The 20,785-nt window shown below is 41.4% G+C and overlaps 1 protein-coding gene across 1 annotated transcript in view; it reads left to right on the top strand.

Annotated features, from left to right (window-relative positions):
* The window catches only part of LOC138558241 (E-selectin-like), a 405,907-nt gene that overhangs the window by 35,079 nt on the left and 350,043 nt on the right, over nucleotides 1-20,785 (top strand). The window contains exons 7-8 of the mRNA XM_069642666.1: nucleotides 17,060-17,070; nucleotides 18,137-18,189. Of these exons, the coding sequence (XP_069498767.1) occupies nucleotides 17,060-17,070; nucleotides 18,137-18,189 (64 nt within the window). The remainder of the gene's footprint in view (nucleotides 1-17,059; nucleotides 17,071-18,136; nucleotides 18,190-20,785) is intronic.

The following is a 20,785-nucleotide window of genomic DNA, read 5'->3' as shown; positions in this document are numbered from 1 at the left end:
TCGCCCCCACTCCAACTGGAAAACTCTGCGGCTCCATTCTCACGCTGAGGCCGGAGCTGCTTGCAACAAATAATAAATGTAACACATCCTTTTTCCTCTGAGATCACTGTCCTGCATGTGAACCAACATGAGCCAAGCATGGGGCTCGTCCATCTCCACAAAAGTGTTCTTGCCCTCTTACCCTCGCCAGCTGAAACGTATTGCCATTCTAACCCTGTGTCCTTGCAAGGCATCCCTTTCATGTGCCAGACTGTCAACCATACTATGAAACCCACCCAGCAGACCCCCAACTAACATTAGACCCCTGTGCAGTATATCGTGCCCAATACTAACAAGTGCCACATACCTGAGATTCTTGTGAGACTAACCCTATAGTTCAATGACAGTATTATAGTGGTCAAGGCCCTTAAACCCTGACCTGTGTAACCCAAATGTGTAGATGGTATAAACCCTTGAGTGATTTGTATAACGACATGATACACTACTGAGAGTCTTTTGATCAACTGTTATTTAGTGCATGCATTATTCAGAATGTATTTTCTTAGCTTAGATAGTGACCACCGTGTTTCACAGCGACCTGACCTTCGCCCATCTGGAGCGCAAATGTCTGACATCAATTCTCCCGCCAACCAAGCAACCAACCCGGAGGATGAGATGATGCCCACACCTAAGTCACCACCACGGCTGACCAATCCTGGTCCAACGTAGCATCATATGTTAAAAATGTAGATGTACTATATAAATGTGTTGTAACCTTGATGTGGTCAGAGCGCTCTCAGAGATCTAGATAAACTTTCCTTAAAACTCTCGCAGCCTGCGCTTTTGTGCCTTATTCCCTGCCCAGGGAGTGTTTGTTTTATTCATTTTTTTTACACGTGTGAGCGGGCAATTTAGCCTCTACTCATCTTTGAACTCCTGCAGGGCAGTAGTCGATTTGTCACAGTTAGTGAACTGAATAGTTTTTTGGAGTGTGGTGGGGAATGATTCTGTTGCTTGCTCCCCAGTCTTCAGCTGGTATTTTGCGATTGGGGCGGACCAGTGGCTATTCATTCATGCATGAAACCTCCTAGGTTACCAGACATTGCATTAAGATGACTATTGTGGGAAAAAGCACAGCCTTTAAGGACCATTGTAAATAGGGCACCCTCTCAGCTTTAGTGCATGTGAGGTGGCTGCTGTCCAAGGTACAGCCAAACAAAAGAGGTGATGGCTGGGAGGTTTAGAATTAATCTTAACCTCTGGCATTGCTCTGGGCATCCCTCCAGACCATCGGTCTTCGCCTGTCAAGCCATTACAAAAAGAGAAATACCATATGCAAATCAGACATGGTCCATCACCTCTTGTGTTTTGCTATAGTCATCTGGAGTGGGACAGGTATGCTCAGATGTGGGTCCCATGCCTGCTGGGGTTAGAGACCCAAGCTACTCCTCACTATTGAGGCTCAACAATGCCGAAACATGTCTGGATATGCTTTGTGGTCTCTAGGGAGGTGACCTAGCAATTTGGCATGGACTACCCCTTTTCGGGTGGGATCAAGCTTGATTTGCATATGGACTTTCCACTTTTGTAATGGCTTGGAGGGGAGGAAATGGAACAGTCACCAGGGACAATACATAAGTGTACATACATAGTTTAAGGACAACCAACCTTGGACATTTTTCAAGTGCAGGTAGTGCTACGGCCTATGGTTCATGAGATCACTATTACGGAGGCAGCTGAGGATATATGCCATCTTTGCAGGAAGCTACAAAAACCCTGGGGCCTTTTAAAACTAAACAGCCCGCTGAGAAAAAAGGCAAAGATTGGTTTACGCCAGAATTACAGAAATTGAAAGCGACCAAAACCAAATACTTCCATGCTTGGAGATCATCCCAGGATACTCCCAGCAAAGAAGCATATAAAATGGCTGTGAAGAATTTAAAAAAGCAGTCATAGCAGCTAAGAAAAGTATGTTTAACAAAAGGATAATTCAGTTTCAAACAGAGGCCAGAGAACTCTTTAAAATATTGAGAGAATTAGAAACATATACCAGAAGAATTCAAAAATATTGGTGAAAGATGCTGATAGCTGCACACTGATTCAAGATGCTATGTAGGGGAATTTGGATGAGCTAAAAAAGGATATTGAGGCAAAAAGGATGAATATTGGTTTGGCTTTTAACACTGATGACTTGGTGACACATGCACAAAAACCATTAGACATTCAATTCAACGGTGCCGCTTTATCCGAAGCTGAATTGGCAAGCTTATTTACCATCTCAAACCCACTAGTTGCAAAGGGGATCCTTGCCCGGCAATGATTATGAAGTCCTGCTACTCCTCTTTGATCAGTGCCCTGTGCAAATTTGTGAATGCATCCTTTGCTGAAAATCACATGCCAGCTGGGCTTAAAAGTGCTTGGAGTGCACCGTTATTAAAGAAACCGGGACTCTGCCCGAGTATGGCAGCTAATTACCGGCCAATCACTAACACACCATTTCTTTTAAACATTTTAGATCGCATGACATACATTCAAATCTCAGCTTATTTGAATGAACACATGATTTTAAATAAATGGCAGTCTGACTTCAGGTACGGACACGGTACGGAAACAACGCTGCTCGATTTGAAATCAAGACTTTTACATTCCATGGATAAAGGTCAAACTGATTTGCTTGTGCTGCTGGATCTATCTGCAGCTTTTGACCTGGTGGATCATGCATTACTGGTAACTAGGGTGAAAGAGGTGGCTCATTTCTCAGACAACGCTGTTTGAGTGACAGGTGGTGCAGGGTTTGCAGCAAGGATACCAAAGCCTTACTCCGGCTTTTAGCATATGGTGTGCCAGAGGGGGCTTGTCGATCACCTTCTTTATATGATGTTGTTACGGTTTCCTTTTTCAATCTCTTGGAAATAAATGGCATGGCTTTTACTAATTACACAGATGGGAAACATTTGGAAGATGAAAGAACCATCCACAAAGTGTATGACCTCATACAGACATGGATGATAGGTAACCTTCTAGCATTTAACAAAGAAAAAATAGAATTGATGGTAGTAGGGACTGAGAATAAAAAAAGAAAGTTAGGACTACATCTGCTTTTCAGTAGCAGGGTGTGATATTATGACAAATAAGAAAGTGAAAATATTAAGGATCGTATAAGATCAGAATCTGAACATGAGAGCTCAAGTAAGCAATTTGGTTTCTTCATCAGCCTATTAAATAAAATTGCTAGCACATCTTCGGGTATTTATCTCCCAAGCAATCTCTGAGATGGTAGCAAGGGCTATTGTGGGGTGATATATTGATTACTGGCAAAGACTGGGCAAGGGTGGGTAGCTTTGAGGTCTTGGAGAGTCTCAAATGTGACCACAACCATTTGAGCTTAAGAATTTTAGGGACATTGGCTTTTTGCGGGCTGGGCTTTTGGCAGTGTCGATTCCTGCAAATATTTTCGATCTCAGGGCATGCCTGCAAGGCACACAAATGGACTAAAATGATCGATCATTCAGTAAAACAAGGTATATATGACATAACCCAGGCAAACCTGGGTGTTATATGTGGGGAGGGGAGCTCTGCCCTGGAGAATGTAGGAGAGTTTGAATGTTTGAACTGGAACCTGATTCCCTATATTTTGTTTGAAACGAGTACAGTAAAGAAAAGGGCAACATCAAAAAATAGCTGGTATGATGATGCCTGTAGAGTGGCAAAACGGAAAGTCGAGGCTTGTGTCAGAGATGGGCTTAATGTGGATAAAGTTAACATTAGATTAGTTAAGGCTGAGTACAAAAGCTGATAGCATCCAAAAAGAGAGATTATGCCCTAAATCATTGGTCAACTCTTTCTAAAGCTCAACTCTTTCTAAAGCTCTTGACGACGGGCACATTGCCCTTTTCTGAAAGATGATTCCTGACTCGAAATTAAACGGGGATCAGATGCACACTGTTGTATACTAAGTGAGTCCCGGCGGTCCCACTTTTCCGAGTTATATATTAGCCTTGAATAAGAAACATCAGGTGGGAGAGTCACACGGGCGATGCCAGCACTAGGCAGCAGGAATTTAGCTTTCACACCACAAGAGGTGGGGATGGCCCTAAGGACCTAAAATGGTGGGAAGGCAGCTGGGCCAGACCCCATTCCAACTGAACAATGTAAGGCAGAGGTGGGTAACTCTATAGCACTTTCTGGGAAAATGCCATCAAGTGCTGTCATTCTTTTCACTTCCCCACAAGGCCAGAGGGTCTCTCTGAGTGTCTTTCAGAAAAAATGTGATGAATTGTATCTTAAATTAAATACTGAAAAGATAATGGTGATGGTATTCTGGCTGCGGCACTCTGCATATTGTCCCCTGCAAATAAAAGTAGATGTAAAAAATGTAGAACAGGTACATTATTTTAATTACTTGGGGGTTAGATTCCAAGAGAATGGGGGTTGGTCTTCCCCCATTACACAATCAAATATTACTCTGGGAAAATATAGCACGGCAACCAAGTTGTTTATTAACCCACCCGGTAGTGGTGTAATCTCCCCAGCCCTATATTTATACAGAAAACAGGCACTCCCGGCATCAATTTATGGTGCAGAAATCTAGGGTTGTGAGAGTATTGACATACTCGAAATCTCAGAACACAAGTTCTTAAAACACAAGTTCTTAAAACATGTTACTTCTGTTACGGGAGATTGTTGCCCAGAGGCCAGCTTTATACTGGAATAGGCTACGACGCACTGAGGGCCTGGAAAAATACCACAATGCATTGTCGCATCTCCTGTCTTTGGAGGGTTGAAAGAGTCTAAGATGGGTCTCATCTGTAAAGAGCACCCTCACCATATTGGAGGAGGGTACTCTCTGTGAAAACCCTCAGAGCCTAGATGGTCAGGCTTTCATAAATGTAAAGAAAAAGGCTAATATCCAAACAAATTAATTGTTGATAGAGAAGGCGACCAGATTGAAACTAGGACCAGTATATCTTTCTTACAAAACGAAACCCAGATTTCAAACTTACCTAGATACAATTGTGCCACCTTTTGAAAGGTCACTGTCTGCATTAGTCTGCGGACCTTGCCCCTAGCATCCTTTACAAGATCTTGAAGTAATATGGGTAATGGCGAATGTCCTCTGTGTGTGGCAGAAAGTGAAACTGTGATTCATTTCTTTCTGATATGTGCCATGACCATCAAATTGAGAAGATGTTACTTGAAACCGATTATTGGACTGGTTGGAGTTCGCACAACCAATCAAGCTATGAATTATCTAATTTATTCTCTGGAACTGCATGCTGTTTTTACGCATTACCATTCCAGAGACTGGATGCTAAGGAAAAGGGCCATAGGTGTGGACAAGGATGATGCATAGTACTAAGTTGAGCCTATGCTAAGGGTCCTACCTCTTTTATTACTCAGTAACCATTCTTTTAGTGAGACTGCGAGCAAGGCTCTCCTCGCTAACTGCTATGTACTCTGCTCAATTGTGTAATTTATCTGGCTTTTATGTAATGTCTTATAGTATATTATTCTATATTGTCTGTTGCCCCGTTCTTACTGATGTGAAATTTGTTACAGGTTTTTAAAATGTGTTGCTTTTGTTGGAAATTATAATGAAGTGAATTTTTCTCATGTGTTCTATTTTTGTACTTGAAGGTTGTATACCAAATAAAAGTTGTTTCACTGACGAACTGTTAAGAGACGCTGGGTGATGTTGAAAGGAAGGAGGTGCCTGATTTTCTGATTATTTAGGAGGTTGAGACAAGCTGCTGTCTAGTACTGATGGGAATTGTTGTCCAAAACAAAGGGAGAGCCAAAGGTTGCAGGCCCATCTTTTAAGCAAATGATTGTCTCCGAGACATGCTGATAGATGTCTGGAGGAAAATACAAGATCCAATGCAGCCACTGATCCGAGGAGCTGCCCGAACCATATGCCTCTTAATCAGTCTCTCTTGGTCTGTAGTGTCAATTGTAGCGGAGGGATCGATGACAATCAGAAATTACGGAAGGACCCTCATCCACTTTCTCCAGCTAAAAGCCCAGTTGAGACTCCTGTGGCAACTGTAATATTTCCTTGACAGCAATTTCAACGTTCGTTTAGCATGAAAAGTAGATTTCCTATTGGCATGTAATGTCATGTTCCACAGGGGGTAGGAATGTTCTCTCAATTGTATTTGAAGAACATGCTTGGTCTCTACTTGTCACTGCTGGTCTTGTTGCATCGATTTCTCCATCAGCCTAGCGGAACGCCACCTTTCAGAAATGAATCATCGCCCTGATAAAACGAGGAAACGGCGACCACAAGTTTTTAGAGTTTGGAGAAAAACCACATGCATTTGTGCCGTTTAGCAAACCTGTCACTTTCACAAGTATCCTGTAATGTTTCATTGTCAGATCCTTTGAGTGATACAGACGGGTGTCCTGAACTTGTCAACTCTGAGTGTCATTGCCTGAGGTCCATGATTAGGCCATCTCGTGTCACAGGCTTCCTGTTGCTTAGCAACTGCTTCCTCATATTGATTTCAGTAAGATTTACCCAATTTCTTTTGCTCTCTATGTTTCTTTGGTAACTTCTCATACTCAGAGAACTGATGGCTATGCATTTTCATCTGTCTGGCATATCAATGTGACCTTAGCCAATGAGGCTACACAAAAGCAACATTTAAAAGACCAAAACATTGTATAGATGGGGCCGACGGTGAGCCGCTTTCTGCCACATGACATGGCAGTGGGTTGATGTGGGTTGCCTCTAGCAAGGTGTGGGCATCGAATTGGACCCGACTACTTGCCAGTGGTCCCTGCATGCCAGTGCAAATCTGAGAAACAGGTGAATAGATTTGTGGATCACACCCTATTGTTAGCAAAACTTCAAATAGTAAATACTTGGAAGGACTCAGATGGTCCACAGCTGGCGAGGTGAACTGCTTCTGTACCTAGGTGGGCATTGGCACCACTGAGCCTGGCCCACGCCTGGGCCTGAAGGCACTGATGAGTAGGCAGCTCTGAGTTTCACACTGCGTGATATTTCCTCCACAACCTCTATGTTGTTCTCACGTGAGGTCTTCTGCACACATACACACAGTTGCTTAGAATAGTGCTGTGCCATATCTAGTCTCATTGCAAAACGACAATGACAGTAGGTACAGGCTGGTAGCAGGAGCCGAGCAAGGTTTGGAGGGGTCCGTTGTTGGGGTAAAGAGGGGTGGGGGCGTCGTGACGTTTGTCAATTGACCCATCATGCATTTTGTACCTAACGATCTCCATGCCCCTAAAGACAAAGCCACCTGCCAAGGCAATCTCCACATGTGAGATAAATAGCATAGATAGGTTAGTGATGCCGCCGTCTTCATTGTGGTGGGCACTCTGTCCCTATTCAAAGGCGGGCCTCCAGTGTGGAGGCCAGCCCAATTGCTCTCAGTCCAGTATCATGCAAGGCCTCTCTGAATAAGTACAGAATACTGGAAGCGAACATCTACATGTATTACGGGAATGGCATGCCCCTGTCTTTATTTTCGTGCTATTATCGAAGATGGCATCATCAATAAAGGAAAAGATGATATGTAAAATGTTCTACAGCAGCACTCACTTCACTATTGCTGGCAACTATCGAGGAAAGATGCAGCTCTTTGGAAGCTCACCCTCCCCTGCCCCAGGTACGATTTGAGCTCCGTCAAATACTATGAATGGATTTATGAAGCCAGCGTTGTAGGATTAGGCATCCAACACATTATTCCTCCACCTTTACTATCGCCTGGATGTTTAGAGCCGGCTAGAGAATGCTTGCTCTCGCACAGACCCAATGTATACCAGTCTCAAAGGCACTCCGAAGTCCAGCAGACTGACGAAGCATGAAGCGGGTCTGATTGGTGCATTGCATGATGACTTTGCACCCTGACTGGAGTGTATATCCTGCATAGCGTTCGCATCCAAGGGGATGCATCTTTCAGGAATGTCAAATAGTTGCTCCACTTTCTGGTGCATAGTACACGCAAGGCACACTTGGTATGGTGATGTGGGACCTTTAGCAGAGAGGTCATTGACTTACAGTCAACTCGATACCACTGTCAAAAATGGCACTTAATCCCCTGTTAACAATGTATAGAATTGTCTTACATACCTCTAATAATAATAATAATAATAATAATAATAATATTTAATGATACTGTGTTCTTACATCGTGCTTGATACCAGACTCCTCCAGCTTCTAAGCTCTCCAATAATGGGTGTTATTATTACCTCTCATTTCTTAATCTCGGGAATATGAAAAGCTAAATTGGCCTTGCTGCTTGTGAATCAAACTTGTGAAGTGCAGATTGCTATGCATTTACCATTGTCCATATCCACCCTTGGCAATCACCTGATAATTGTGTCTGCACAATGAAAGACAACCACAGAGTCATCCGCTCACTATGAAATCTCAGCAAAAATAACAGGCACAGCCATATTGGATTGGGTAGTTCTCTACCATCCTTACTTATGTGTATTGAAATCAATACTGATACTGATCCTGAACATTTGGAAGCCCTCCCTAGCCTCTCAGTTAATAATGCATTTGCTGCATACTTAGTGGGATTTCACTACTGTTTCCGCTGTGAGACTAATACCTTAAGCCAACAGAAATTTGATTAATTTCCAAATCATATTGTTGCTGCATTGGATCCTTTAACTTCACTGGAAAAAATGTACTGCTACAGTGGGCCAACCCGCCCCGAATCCTGGTTCATTTATGCATCTGTTTAAAGATGGCTGACATGTATGATGTGGAACGATGACTGTTGCATTTACCGCATGGGAACTCATGTGAGCCTGATCTGTCAGTGTCCTCGATCATATCTCCCACACTCATTTAGCTACCTCATTCCATCATGAATGGAAGGCAGGAGGTGCCTGATTAAGACTCCTATCAGTTAGCCCTAGTTCCATTAACACATATTATTTAGGATGCTCGGTAAGTTTGTGGGCATTTCATGCTCTTTTCTTGTGTACACAAAAGTTTGGATTTTGATGCCTTTGATTGGATAAACTGAACATATAATGCTGCGATGGAATAATACATTAGCTTTCAAAGTCAAAAGGAACTTCTTCATCAGGTGGCAAAACATTTTTTTTAGTCCAATAAAAGGTATCAAAGCTCAAACATTTGTGATGTTTTACAAACTGAACTAAAAACACAAACTTTTTTTGTTGCAAAAAGCAGAAAAGAAATCCTATTTCCAAGAAACTCCAAAAGAAGCCTTAAAAATTGAAGAAAATGGGCAAAGCTTTATGATGTTTGACCCTTCCTGAGAGGAACCTAAATAATCTTTCAAACTTTGCAATAAATCTGCCTGAAATCCTTTGCCTTTTCCCAAGTAGCACGAGAACTGGATCCTGCACTCTCACTCATCCCATCAAAGGCACCCATGCACAGGTTGCAGAGACCAAACGCTTTGAGAACTCTTGCACCAGAGCTGTGGGAGAAATCAGCCCTGCACAGAGGATCCGTAGCTGTCTACCTGCTACAGCACATGACTGTGAGGAGAGAAATCAAACTTGCAGGGCAGCTTTCTGTGGGAACCCCAAGAAATAACTGCAGATGAAACCACAATGTGGGCGTCGGAAACAGGGGTGATAACTCTCCCTCACAATTTTAAGCCGGGGGAATACAATATGATGTACCACCCCCCACAATCTGGAGCAATTGAAAAGATAGGCTGTTTATTTTTCCAATTGGGAAGCATGGCTGTCTTTTTAGAAACTTGCATTTCTTTTTCCAAGTGCTCAAAATGTAAACAGACAGTGCTTTCCATCCTCTGAATTGTCCATTGAGGTCATTGTCCTGGTAGAGTAGAGGGTGAGTGGGTGCACTGCTGGATGCATCGCACCATCTCCCGACTTCCTGTCAGAGGCTGGAGGGCAAATCTGAGAAATCAAAGACAATCTGTAGACAGTTAAAAGATTCCAGCGTTAAGCCCAAAAGTCACTAATTCATATTTTCTTTGTATAAATACAAATGCTGTCATTTTAAAATGTCTTGAAAGGAAATAATAGCCTTTCACCCCCTTCTCACCCTCCCCCACAGCAAAAGCACAGCCGGGGGCATTTTTGGAGCGCCAAATGATTTCAGATGGACCTTTCCATCATTTACATTTAAATTGCTCTATTTAGACTTATCAAGGTGAGAACTGCTGTCCTTTTGATTTTTTTGTGAGTGATGGCTTGGAGTGGAGACATGTGCTTTTGTACCTGCATGATACAAAAATGTCACTGTTTAAACGAAGAGGGCACGTTCTGTGGGCCTGGCCAGCAATCTGTTGCAAAACTGATATTTCACAGTTTGCCACAGAGAGAAGACGTGACAATTGCCACTGGAAGACACATTGTTAAGAGGAGGGGGGTGCTTTTCTTTACCATTTGGGTTGGAAGGGCTAGGTTAAATGGTCAATCTTTTTCTACAAATCACAAAACAGCCATAGCCTAGGTACAGAATGAAAGAACAGATACAATAAAGACGATTAAGCAAAAACCTCTAATTCCCCACCTGGACAAGAGGAGTCTTAGATAAAGTGAGCAGCTGTTCCAGAACCCAGAACTGCCTTTCAACTGAAGGAGCTTTCCAGTCCCCAGTCCCAAACCCTGGATAAGCTCCTTCTTGGTCCCATTTTATTCACCTTACTTGCTTGCCCCTGGAAGAGAGCTTCTGCTCGCTGACTTTGCCACTCACCCCAGAGCAGGAACAGCAGCAGGCCCTTTAAATGTTTTCAGTTGAATGGGCTCCAGAGATCTGGGGGCCTGATCATTGGCCATGTGTTGGAATTCTTATTATACAGAAACAAATTCCTTTAATTTGGGACATTATAAGTGCACACAGCATGCATTGCAGGCCATCACCTTCTTCTGGACGTGTCTGGCAACGTTCTTAGCATATGATTGCTCTTTTATTCAGGTTTCCTTGACATTAGCTTCCTGCTGTCAATTATCAATTAATAGCTTTTCAGGGTACATTTAGGGTCAGATTCTCAAAAAATAGCGCACATGAAAGGAGAGCAGAGAATGTGCTCCTTTCATTTACGCTCATGCCCAAATGCCAGTCTTGGTGAACCGCCTGAGGAAAAACACTCCCATTCTTGTTTGGCAAATGAAAGGACAAGTGTGACAGCCGCAGTTTAATCTGAGGTTGTCACTCTTAAATAAATCATGAGAGGGTAGGAAATGGCCCTGTCATAATTTTTGCCTCCGCATGCACCTGTTTCAAAAGGCAAAGCTGGCCGACCCTCATTTCAGCACATTTAAAGATTCACCAAATTTGTTGATTCGGGATGCACTTTTAAATGCCCTGAAATGCCCCATTATTTGTGCAAATGCGCAAAGGGGGAAATTGTGCTTCTACTTTATTTTGTTGCACGTGAGGACTTGCGAATCTCCTCTCTTCTGGCAACATTTATTTGGTGAGGCTGGCCCTTTATGTTACACCCCCTGCTGGCTGCCTTTACTGTGATAATACACAGCTATTAACCACCTTGTTGCAATCTTTTGACTTAATTATTATTTAAACACCCCAGTTGCACATCTTTTTTTCTCAGCTGTAAGGCAAGGAGGGGGCCTTCCAAAATCATACTGAAACTCCCCATCAGTCCTGACACATCTTCAGCCGCCTCTACCCCAGACTCGCCTGCACATTGACCCAAATTGTACAGAACACAGCTTTACTGCTTTGCTCATCAAGAAATGTAAATACAATCAATAAATATGTGGATGGTTGTACACTTTTGCTGCCCATTTATTAAATTGACATAATGCAGGTGGTAAACTGGCTAATGTTGATGATTCACCAGCCACGTTCCATCAGAGCCAACTCAGACTTTCATCCTACTGAAAGTAATGAAATAATTGCGATTGTGTGGCTCTTGGAAACATTTGTTGGTTACAAGAGTACTGAGAAGCTGCAAGATTGTGCCAGGAAGGGCAAAAACAATGTAATATTTTGAACGTTCATAATTGAATTTTTTAATTTTGCTGAATTTTGGCAAAGCGGACCTTCTTTAAAAAGTATGAGAAAGGAATTTTCATGTTTTAGGTAAATTGAAAAGAAATGTGTTCTGAGGTGTGTTCACCATTAAGGATCTCCTTTAATTATACAGCATTAAGCAGACACACCTTTTGCTCCCTTTGCGCTTAGGCAATAAGGAAGCCAGAACTGCACAGGGAGTTCATAGCACTGCACATTGACAAGCACCAACACCAACTAACAAACGCCCCTAGCCATACACACATACAAACCACCCCAGCACTGTCTATACACCAACCCACTGCACTGCACATCCACACAACCTGCACTCCATATACACCCTACTCCACGGCACATCTGCACCTCCTGCACAGTGCATACACACCACCCCACTGCACTGCACACCCATACTGTTCTGCACTCACACCACCTACTTCACTGCAGAATATACACAACCCAAACCCTGCTTTTCACACATCTCATCCTGCCCTGTACTCACACCATCCCCACAATGAATGCAGACTCACAGGTGCAAACCTGCCTTGCACATACTGCCTCCAGCACTGCACCCCCATACACAGCCTCATGCACTGCACACATGCTCACCTACTGAGCCCAGTATTACACTATACACACAAGTCACCCTCACCACCACGTGCATTGTCTCCAGCACTGCATTGTACTGTACTGTACTGTACAGACACACTAACCCCAGCACTGTACACAAATAGTCCACCAGCACTGCACACACACATACTGCCACAGCACATTGCACATATACCTCCCCAGCACTACAGAAACTGCACCCTCATTGCACATACATCACTCCAACACTGCTTCAACCAACATGGTCTCAGCACTAACTTACATTCCCACACCACCCCAGCTATGAATACACACACACACACACACAAACACACACACACACACTGCTCCAATACTCCAGATACACCATAAACAGTACTGCACGCTCATCATTCCGAAGCACTGTGCACGCAGCATCCTCAGAACAGCACTGCACACACATAGACACACACACCATTCCAACACTGTACTGCACACATATAATCCCACAGTGCACATGATGCCACTGCACTTTACACTGCCCCCAGCACCACACACAAACATATACATACCCCTACAGAATATTTGTGTTCAGTGCTAACTGGGTATACTGAAGTCTGGGTTTACTGTGCTGGTTATCATAATGGTATCTTGCTTTACTTTGGAAACTACAAATAATGGAATGGGGCCTTAGTGTGCTTGCCCGATATATTTGAATCTGTCATTGCTCATCATAACTTGGCATATTGGTATATGGTCTTTCTGTGCTAAGTGGGCATAATGAAACCTGCTATGAATGTCCGAATTAGGCGTTACTGAATCTTGCACCACTATTCTAGCTAGACATCATGAAATCTGGCACTGTCTCCTAATTGGGGATCGTGGAGACTTGCTCTGTGATACTTATTCTGCATAACCTTGACAATGGAGTGAGCACCTGGCCATTGAATGGTAATCATGCAGGAACCTGGTATATTGATGGCAATAGCTGCTACTGGGATGAGTACCTTGGATTTTAATAAGAAAATATTTAAATGGTGAGTACCAGGGCTTTTGATATCATTATCTGATATAGGTTAGCAAGATTTGGTACATGGTGCAAGTACCAAAGCACGTCATGCAAATTTCTGAAAAAGTGTGGTACTCTCTGCACTCATGATGGAAATAGCTGGTAATTAGCATTAGTTTCCTACTAGGAAATTCAAAGTAGGAATCAATTTCCTGGAAACAGAGAAACACTGCAGATATCATCATGGCTGCAATGAAAACTATGTGGCTGATTGGATACAGTTGGCTGTTTTGGTTGCTGGCTTTTTGCGAGAAACTAAGTATTAACATGGACCTAGGTTTGACAAATTTCACAATTAAGTGGTTTGGAATGCAGTGATTTCAAATTCTTCCAAAATTGTTACGTCTGAGAGGTACAGGGCACCCAGAAGTCATTCTTATTCATTGTGGAGGCAATGATTTAGGGAATGTACGAGGGGTGTCCCTTACTTTAATGATGGAACAAGACATGGAAACTATTTCCTCACACCATTATCATCTTTTTTCCAATCTAACTCAGAGTCAAGAATGGAGATGGACCTCCAGATTTAATGGTAACTTTGAGAAATCCCAGGGGGTTGTTAGTAAAGCAGTTTCAGCATTCATGATAGACCAAAACCAATTATGGATTTTGAACAACAACATACAGTTCTACATGGCAAATTACTATAGGCATGACAGAGTGTTCCCAGATAACACCAAAACAGTACTCCTGATGTGCTAAAATTCTACACTCAGTGTTCCCCCAAAAGGTCCTTTTAAAAACTACTTATCCTATATAAATACACAAATACAAAATAATGATGATATTTTTTTTATATTATACTTGTGGCTACAGTTCATTGACTTGTATTATAGCTGTGGTTACAAAAAGTTAGTTGAGAAGGGGACTGACTTTAACTTTTATACTACTATACATCCTAAATAATCAGTACAGAACAACAATGCTCATGTACATATATGAAATAACTGAAAAATAATAAAAATATGTAACAATAAACTAGGTAGGATAACATTCCATAGCGACACAGTATAAAACCATAATTAAAAATGCACACCCTAAAATACATTCTATTGTACACCTAAAACTACACTACAATCCCTCCTTTTCATATTAAATTTGTAAAACTATTTTCTTCTATTTCTCTCCAAAGTCTTACATGGTTAAAAGTCGGAAAACACACATCCGAAATAAAAAAGACTCTCTAATACCTACCAAGTCTCTGACAATGGCCTTTGGTCATCGCCAGGAATTTTTCACCCCCGACAAGAGTATACCTAAATAAAGAACTAAAAACAATGACACCTCAAACTATATAGCCACGCATACCAAACTACACAGACCCGTGGCTATCTGTAGTCTTTTGTAGCCTCGAATATAACCACAAATATTGTCAAAATGGCAGAAAAAGAAAATGCTTCCCTGCCACCCAAGCCCTCAGCAATTGCCCCTTCATCTGTGCCAGCTCCCCTCACTCCCTAGATGGCCTCCTCACCTCCTCTGCCCTCTCCCTTTCACCCCAGAAAACACGCTGCTTCTGTGACGCAGTTTGCATCCAGATGTCGGCTATTTGCGGTTATAGCCGAGGTTACGGAAAGCTTTGTGCTGCAAACTCGGTCCCTACGCCCCCTCTAACAGCCAAATTTCACTCAGTGCCCTCTGGCTAGCCCCCCATCTCTACCCTGACGACATTTGTATTTTTTTGACCTACAAATAGCTTTTTACTGCGTTTCATTTTCCCAAAACCTTGGCTATAGCTGCAAATATCACGCGCATCGAGTGAAAAACAAGATGGTGGTTGTTTCATTTCTGAAAACCATGATCCTGCAATGCACCATGGGAGATATAACTATAATGTTTGTGGGGTTGGGGGCACCCCTTCTCCATCAAATTTTAAAATAGCCACTGCACGGAATAACCCCAAACCACAAAAGGATTGTGGGTCAATGCATCATGCCGTGTAGATTATATTGTATTATTATAGGAAGAGTTTTTCTACATAGTACATTTTCATTGTTTAAGGGCGAAATGTACCTTCGGAAATAGTGCTGTTTTTGGTGTATAATTATTGTTTTATTTGATATTGGAAAGTTTAGCCAATTTCAGAAGGAGAAGAATCTGTTTGCTCAGAAGACTGTTGGCATGTTTTTGAGAATGGGTTCATAGTGATATTGAGGACATAGGTGATTAGTTGTCAAAGCATTGGTTTACAAGGTTTTTGGTTTTACAATATTGTTTTAGATGGAGTGTTTGAAATGGGAGGTATATGCTGTCATTGTGGAGAAACATTTTTGATTGGCAGCACAGGTTTTTTTCTCTTGGGAAAAGGAAAGGAATTCATCATCTAAAAAATGACCACAGAGAAGTTATTTGAAATTATTTGCATCATCATAGAGGTGAAGAGTATTTTTCTTATTGAAAATATATTCTTTTGTGATACGTTGGTAAAAGAACCCAAAGGTACTTTTAAGAGCCTCCTAGATAACTTTTTAAGTATTTTGGAAAAATAAAACATCTTTTGAAGTCTTTTTTTAAATGATAGGTGTGGCTACGAAGCAGCCAATTAAACATTGTATCCTGTCAGGTTTTTTATAGCCGTGGGTACCATTCATATAGTGGGTCATAGCCATGGCTATGAGCAAGCCAATAGGAAGTTATGCATTTTTGGTGAGTGTAGCCGCATCTATGACTATCGCTGTAGCCACGGGTATAGCTATTCTAATTACTGTGCATTGATCATGTTGTTGCATTGATTTTACAGTATACAATTTCTCATGTGTTTGTGATTCGGTGTTCTTATGTCTACCTTTGTGTTGTTTCAAGTGATACACTTTGGGAATATGTCTTGTTGAACGTGTCATAATGTTACGAGTAGCCGCAACTACTGACGGTTTATTTGACCCGTGGCTACAAATTCGCCAATCATATGTCATACTTTGTGGCGGGCTTTGTTAGCCGTGGGCTTGAACCCATTCGTTGTACCCGCAGCTACACCTGTCTGTATTTTGGTGCAGTGATCATATTATATTATGGATGTTTTTGCACAGATTTGAACATGTGTTTCTGTTTGGATGTGCTTACCTGAAGGGCAGTGTGAGTTTATTTTCAATACTTTGTAATATGTGTTTTTCAGGACATCTGATAAAATGTATGTGTAGCCGCATCTATAGGCAGGTTTTCGTTGTGTAGCCGGGGTTATAGCCGCGGCTATGAAATTTGGAAAGATTAGGAAAAAATAAAAGATGTTTTTAATGTAGTGTGTACATATTGTATAAAGTATTCTTTGGACAATTGTGCTGGGGATTATTGATTGATATAGCTTGTAATACAAATGTGTTTGCCATTTTAATTGTTTGCTTTCTACAGTCCTCTTTTTATGGTATTGAATTGTGAACGTTTTGCAAGTGAATTTTTTCTGAACTTTTGATAGTGTGATCCTAGAGCTCAGAGTGTGCACATGTTCTGTGCTTGTTCAAAGTGAAGTTCTATTCCTTATTTAGATCACCTGAAGGTGAGTTTTGATAGTCTGTTTTTATATATTTTATGTACAGTTTGAATTGTTGTATTTGTAAGATAAGTGCAGTATGTCCAGATGTCTTGTTTGGTCAAGTTTATAAAGTATTGATGGGAAAGTAGGGTTTTCTATATTTTACTTCAGTGTTTTTATGAGCGTGATGAAGCAGTATCACATGTTATGCTATGCTCATGTTTGACAGAAAATACATTTGCAAATACAGGTTGTTTTTCTGTGACATTGGAAGATGTGATATGAATGAGGGTGTGTGAGAAATCGTAGTGTGAACCAAGCAGTATAACTGTACCCTTGACAAATATTGTGGCTGTGTGTGTGTGCACTTTCTGGTTGGATATTAAGCTGTATTATTGTGACTATATATTGGCGATTTTGTACTGTGTTACAATTGTGTGTGTGTATGGTTTGATAGTGCATTAAGAATTGTTATGTTATTTAAGAAATGGGTAGTGTGCTGTGAAAGATTAGCTCAGTTTTTACTTAGGCTTATTATTGAAAAATGTATGGTCCCAAGTTCAGATATATTACAACTTGGCAAACTTAATGGTCAGTTAATGATATTCTTTTTTTGTAAATTATCTATGGTATATGAGCTGTTCAGTTGCATTACACATTAGTTAAGCAGTTACAGTTGAGTTGTAGATGGTATCTTTCTGCAATGGCCTCTGTGCTTCTCTCATACTTAAGCTGGAACACTTGAAATTTTGGAAGCAGCTCAAAACATTCCTTTTCTCGTGCTTTCTCTTTGTCTGTCCCCTGTTGAGGTAACTGACTTATCTTTATGCTGTAGCAACTGGTTGTTTAGCTATTCATAGACTCTCATTGGGTAGCAGGCTCTTTATTATCAGACAATTTTTCAGTTTATGTGAGCCTATTAGGCACTTTTGGGTTGTAACTGTAATGCTAAAGTCACTTGTTCTCTGTGTACTACCAAGAGTCGTGCTGCCCTGGCTGCATTTACTTAGAGCATTTGTGTTCTGTTTTCCTCTTCCCTCTCCCTTGCACTTCCTACCTTGATTTCCCTTTGCACTCTTTGTTTTTGCAGTTACACGATTTGAATGACACAAAGGCTAGTAAGACAAGCAAGGAAAGACAGATGTAAGACAATACAAACACTCTTACTAGGCCTTGTGTCATTCAGATCATGCAAGCACAAAAACAAACAGTGCAAAGGGAAAGGCAGGAAGGAAGTGTATTGGCGTCTGATTGGATAGTTTGTTGACGCGAATAGGAGTGACATGTAAGTGCAGAACTGCAGCGTGCGGTTTGATTGGCTGATATATTATGCGCAAAGATGCGTAGCCGCGTTGAAGAATGTCGACGCTCTATTGGCTCATTTTGTACACACGGGTCTACCCCCTTTCCCCAAGATTTGCTGTATGCAGCCGTGTATATATATATTTGGTAGACGCGGCTACAAAATTTGTTTAAAAAAAATATATATATATATATCTGCATCTATATGGGAAGTTGTGTTGTAAATATGTATTTTTATATACAGTGACAGTTAGTGTAACATTTTAATGCCTATTCATGAGTAGTACAGGTACATGTAAGTATTTTATAAAAGTCCTTGTCAAATTGCCATTTATTTTTCTTTGTAGACATAATACAGTGTTCTGCTCAGTGTAATTGTTTGTATTTTTTATATTTAATTTAATTTACTACAAAAACAATGAAAACACTTTTGTTGCAGAGACGTTGAGGGGAGCAATACATTGTAACAAAACCTTTGAAATTCAAGGAAAAAACCTTAGTTGCAGGGATGTTAAGTTGAGCAATACATTGTAACAAAACCCTTGGAATTCAAGGAAAGAACTTTAGCTGCAGGGACGTTAAGGTGAGAACTTGATGCAACAAAACCCTGGAATTTCAGCTAAAGCCATTTTAACTTTGCGCCATCTATTGTGCAGACTATGACCACAATGATAACATCACAGATCACATCTCTGATGACATCACTAATTACATTACAATAGTAACTGGCATTAAGCATGGGCTTCAGCCATGGTCAATGTGCATGGCCAAATATATTTTAACACATGAATGGGTGCTAGCCATGGCCTTCAGTTATGGATATTGGTCACAACATTCAGTCATGTGCATTGAATATTTTAAAACGCTAACAAGCTACCAACCATAGATTTTGGCCTTTACCCGTGGATGCAGCTTTCAACAGTGTCCACTGTATATTAGGTACACTGAACAGGCAATAGCCATGGACTTTAGCACTTTACTTGACAGTGGTCACAATCTTTGACTGTGCCCACTATATATCCATTATATTTTCTAACATATAAATGGGCCACGGTTTTCAACACAATACTAGCCAGTGGCCAATGCCTTTGGCTGTGTCGACTGTATATTCTGACATTTTAATGGGCACTAGCAATGGCTTTTAACCATGGCCACTGACTACAGCTTTCAACGTTGCCCAGTGTATATTTTATAACAGTGACAGGCTACTAGGCATGGCTTTCAACCATGCACATTGGTATTTTTGAACACCTATTGACCACTAGCTATGGCCTTTGTTGCTGGCCAGTGACCCCAGCATTTTTCATGGCCAAGTCCACGGTCTAAATTGTTATCAAGGTATTCAAGGTTTTCATGACCTAACTTGTAAATGATGTTATGTCCAATTCCAAAACGAGATCACCACACATCGCTCTCTTAATGCTGCCTCTGACTGTGGTGTGACAAATCAATGGTGTATGCATGTGAATGGTGTGAGGATGGATTTCTCTTGATCTCCTCTCACCGTGTGTTAACAACAACATTTTGAGTGAGCTTCCACGTTAGGGCTCCAGGACTCTGTACTTCCCTCATGAGTGGCATGTCAGTGCTACGAAAATCACACTATGTGAGTGCCTTCCAACTATGCCATCTGAGTGCTACAGGACACCAGCAGTGTGGCTTTCTCCACCAATGTGTTGACAGTGATGTAAGGCTTCAAAATAGTTTTTGTAGTAGTAGTGGCAAAAGGTACATTTTAAAAAACACATTATTATTTGATTGTTGAACTTAAAATAGATTTAAGACAACAGTAAGCTTCTCCCTCCTATGCCCAATGTTACAGGAGTCTAGCAGTGCAGAAACACATCTCCGAACTTTATTTCCTCATTTGGAGGAAACTCATTCCAATATTGATTTTTACCCTTTTTTCCATAAAAGACCATCTATAAAGCATTTGTTAAGTCCAACACATCAGTTGACCAACACGACAATATGAAAGCCCCCTCACTGCAACTAGATTCTTTTGTAAGATTTCAAATGTTTGACAGTTTGCTTTAGCAGTGCACACATACTTTATTTCAAACTGTTTTGATGAAAATGTGTTTACCATCTGCTTTCAATACTGTGCCATAAATGAGATATCTACAACTTATTTGAAGTGTTATTGTGTTTGATGTTCTTTCTCAAAATAAATCTAACAACACATGTTTATAAGGGTGTTAACCCTTTGGCACTTGGCCCAATGGCAGTTAGGATTGGGCTTTGTCTGTAGCAAAGACCTCAAGTCCTTTGTTCCCCAGATGTAGTGTCTCCTACCCCCTGACAAAGCAGAACAAATCCAAAAGGGGCCTACATTTTGAGTGACAGCACCAAGGCGATAGCTCCTCCAGGTGTATGTGCCTTATGCACCAACATCCATTTACAGTCCAGAGTGCAAGCAGCTGTATGAGGGGCAGAT

The sequence above is a fragment of the Ambystoma mexicanum genome, chromosome 1q, assembly GCF_040938575.1.
Source record: "Ambystoma mexicanum isolate Mex_15411 chromosome 1q, UKY_AmexF1_1, whole genome shotgun sequence".
Lineage (NCBI taxonomy): Eukaryota > Metazoa > Chordata > Amphibia > Caudata > Ambystomatidae > Ambystoma > Ambystoma mexicanum.
Note: the sequence above shows the minus strand (reverse complement) of the source record. Positions and strands in the feature narration are given on the sequence as shown.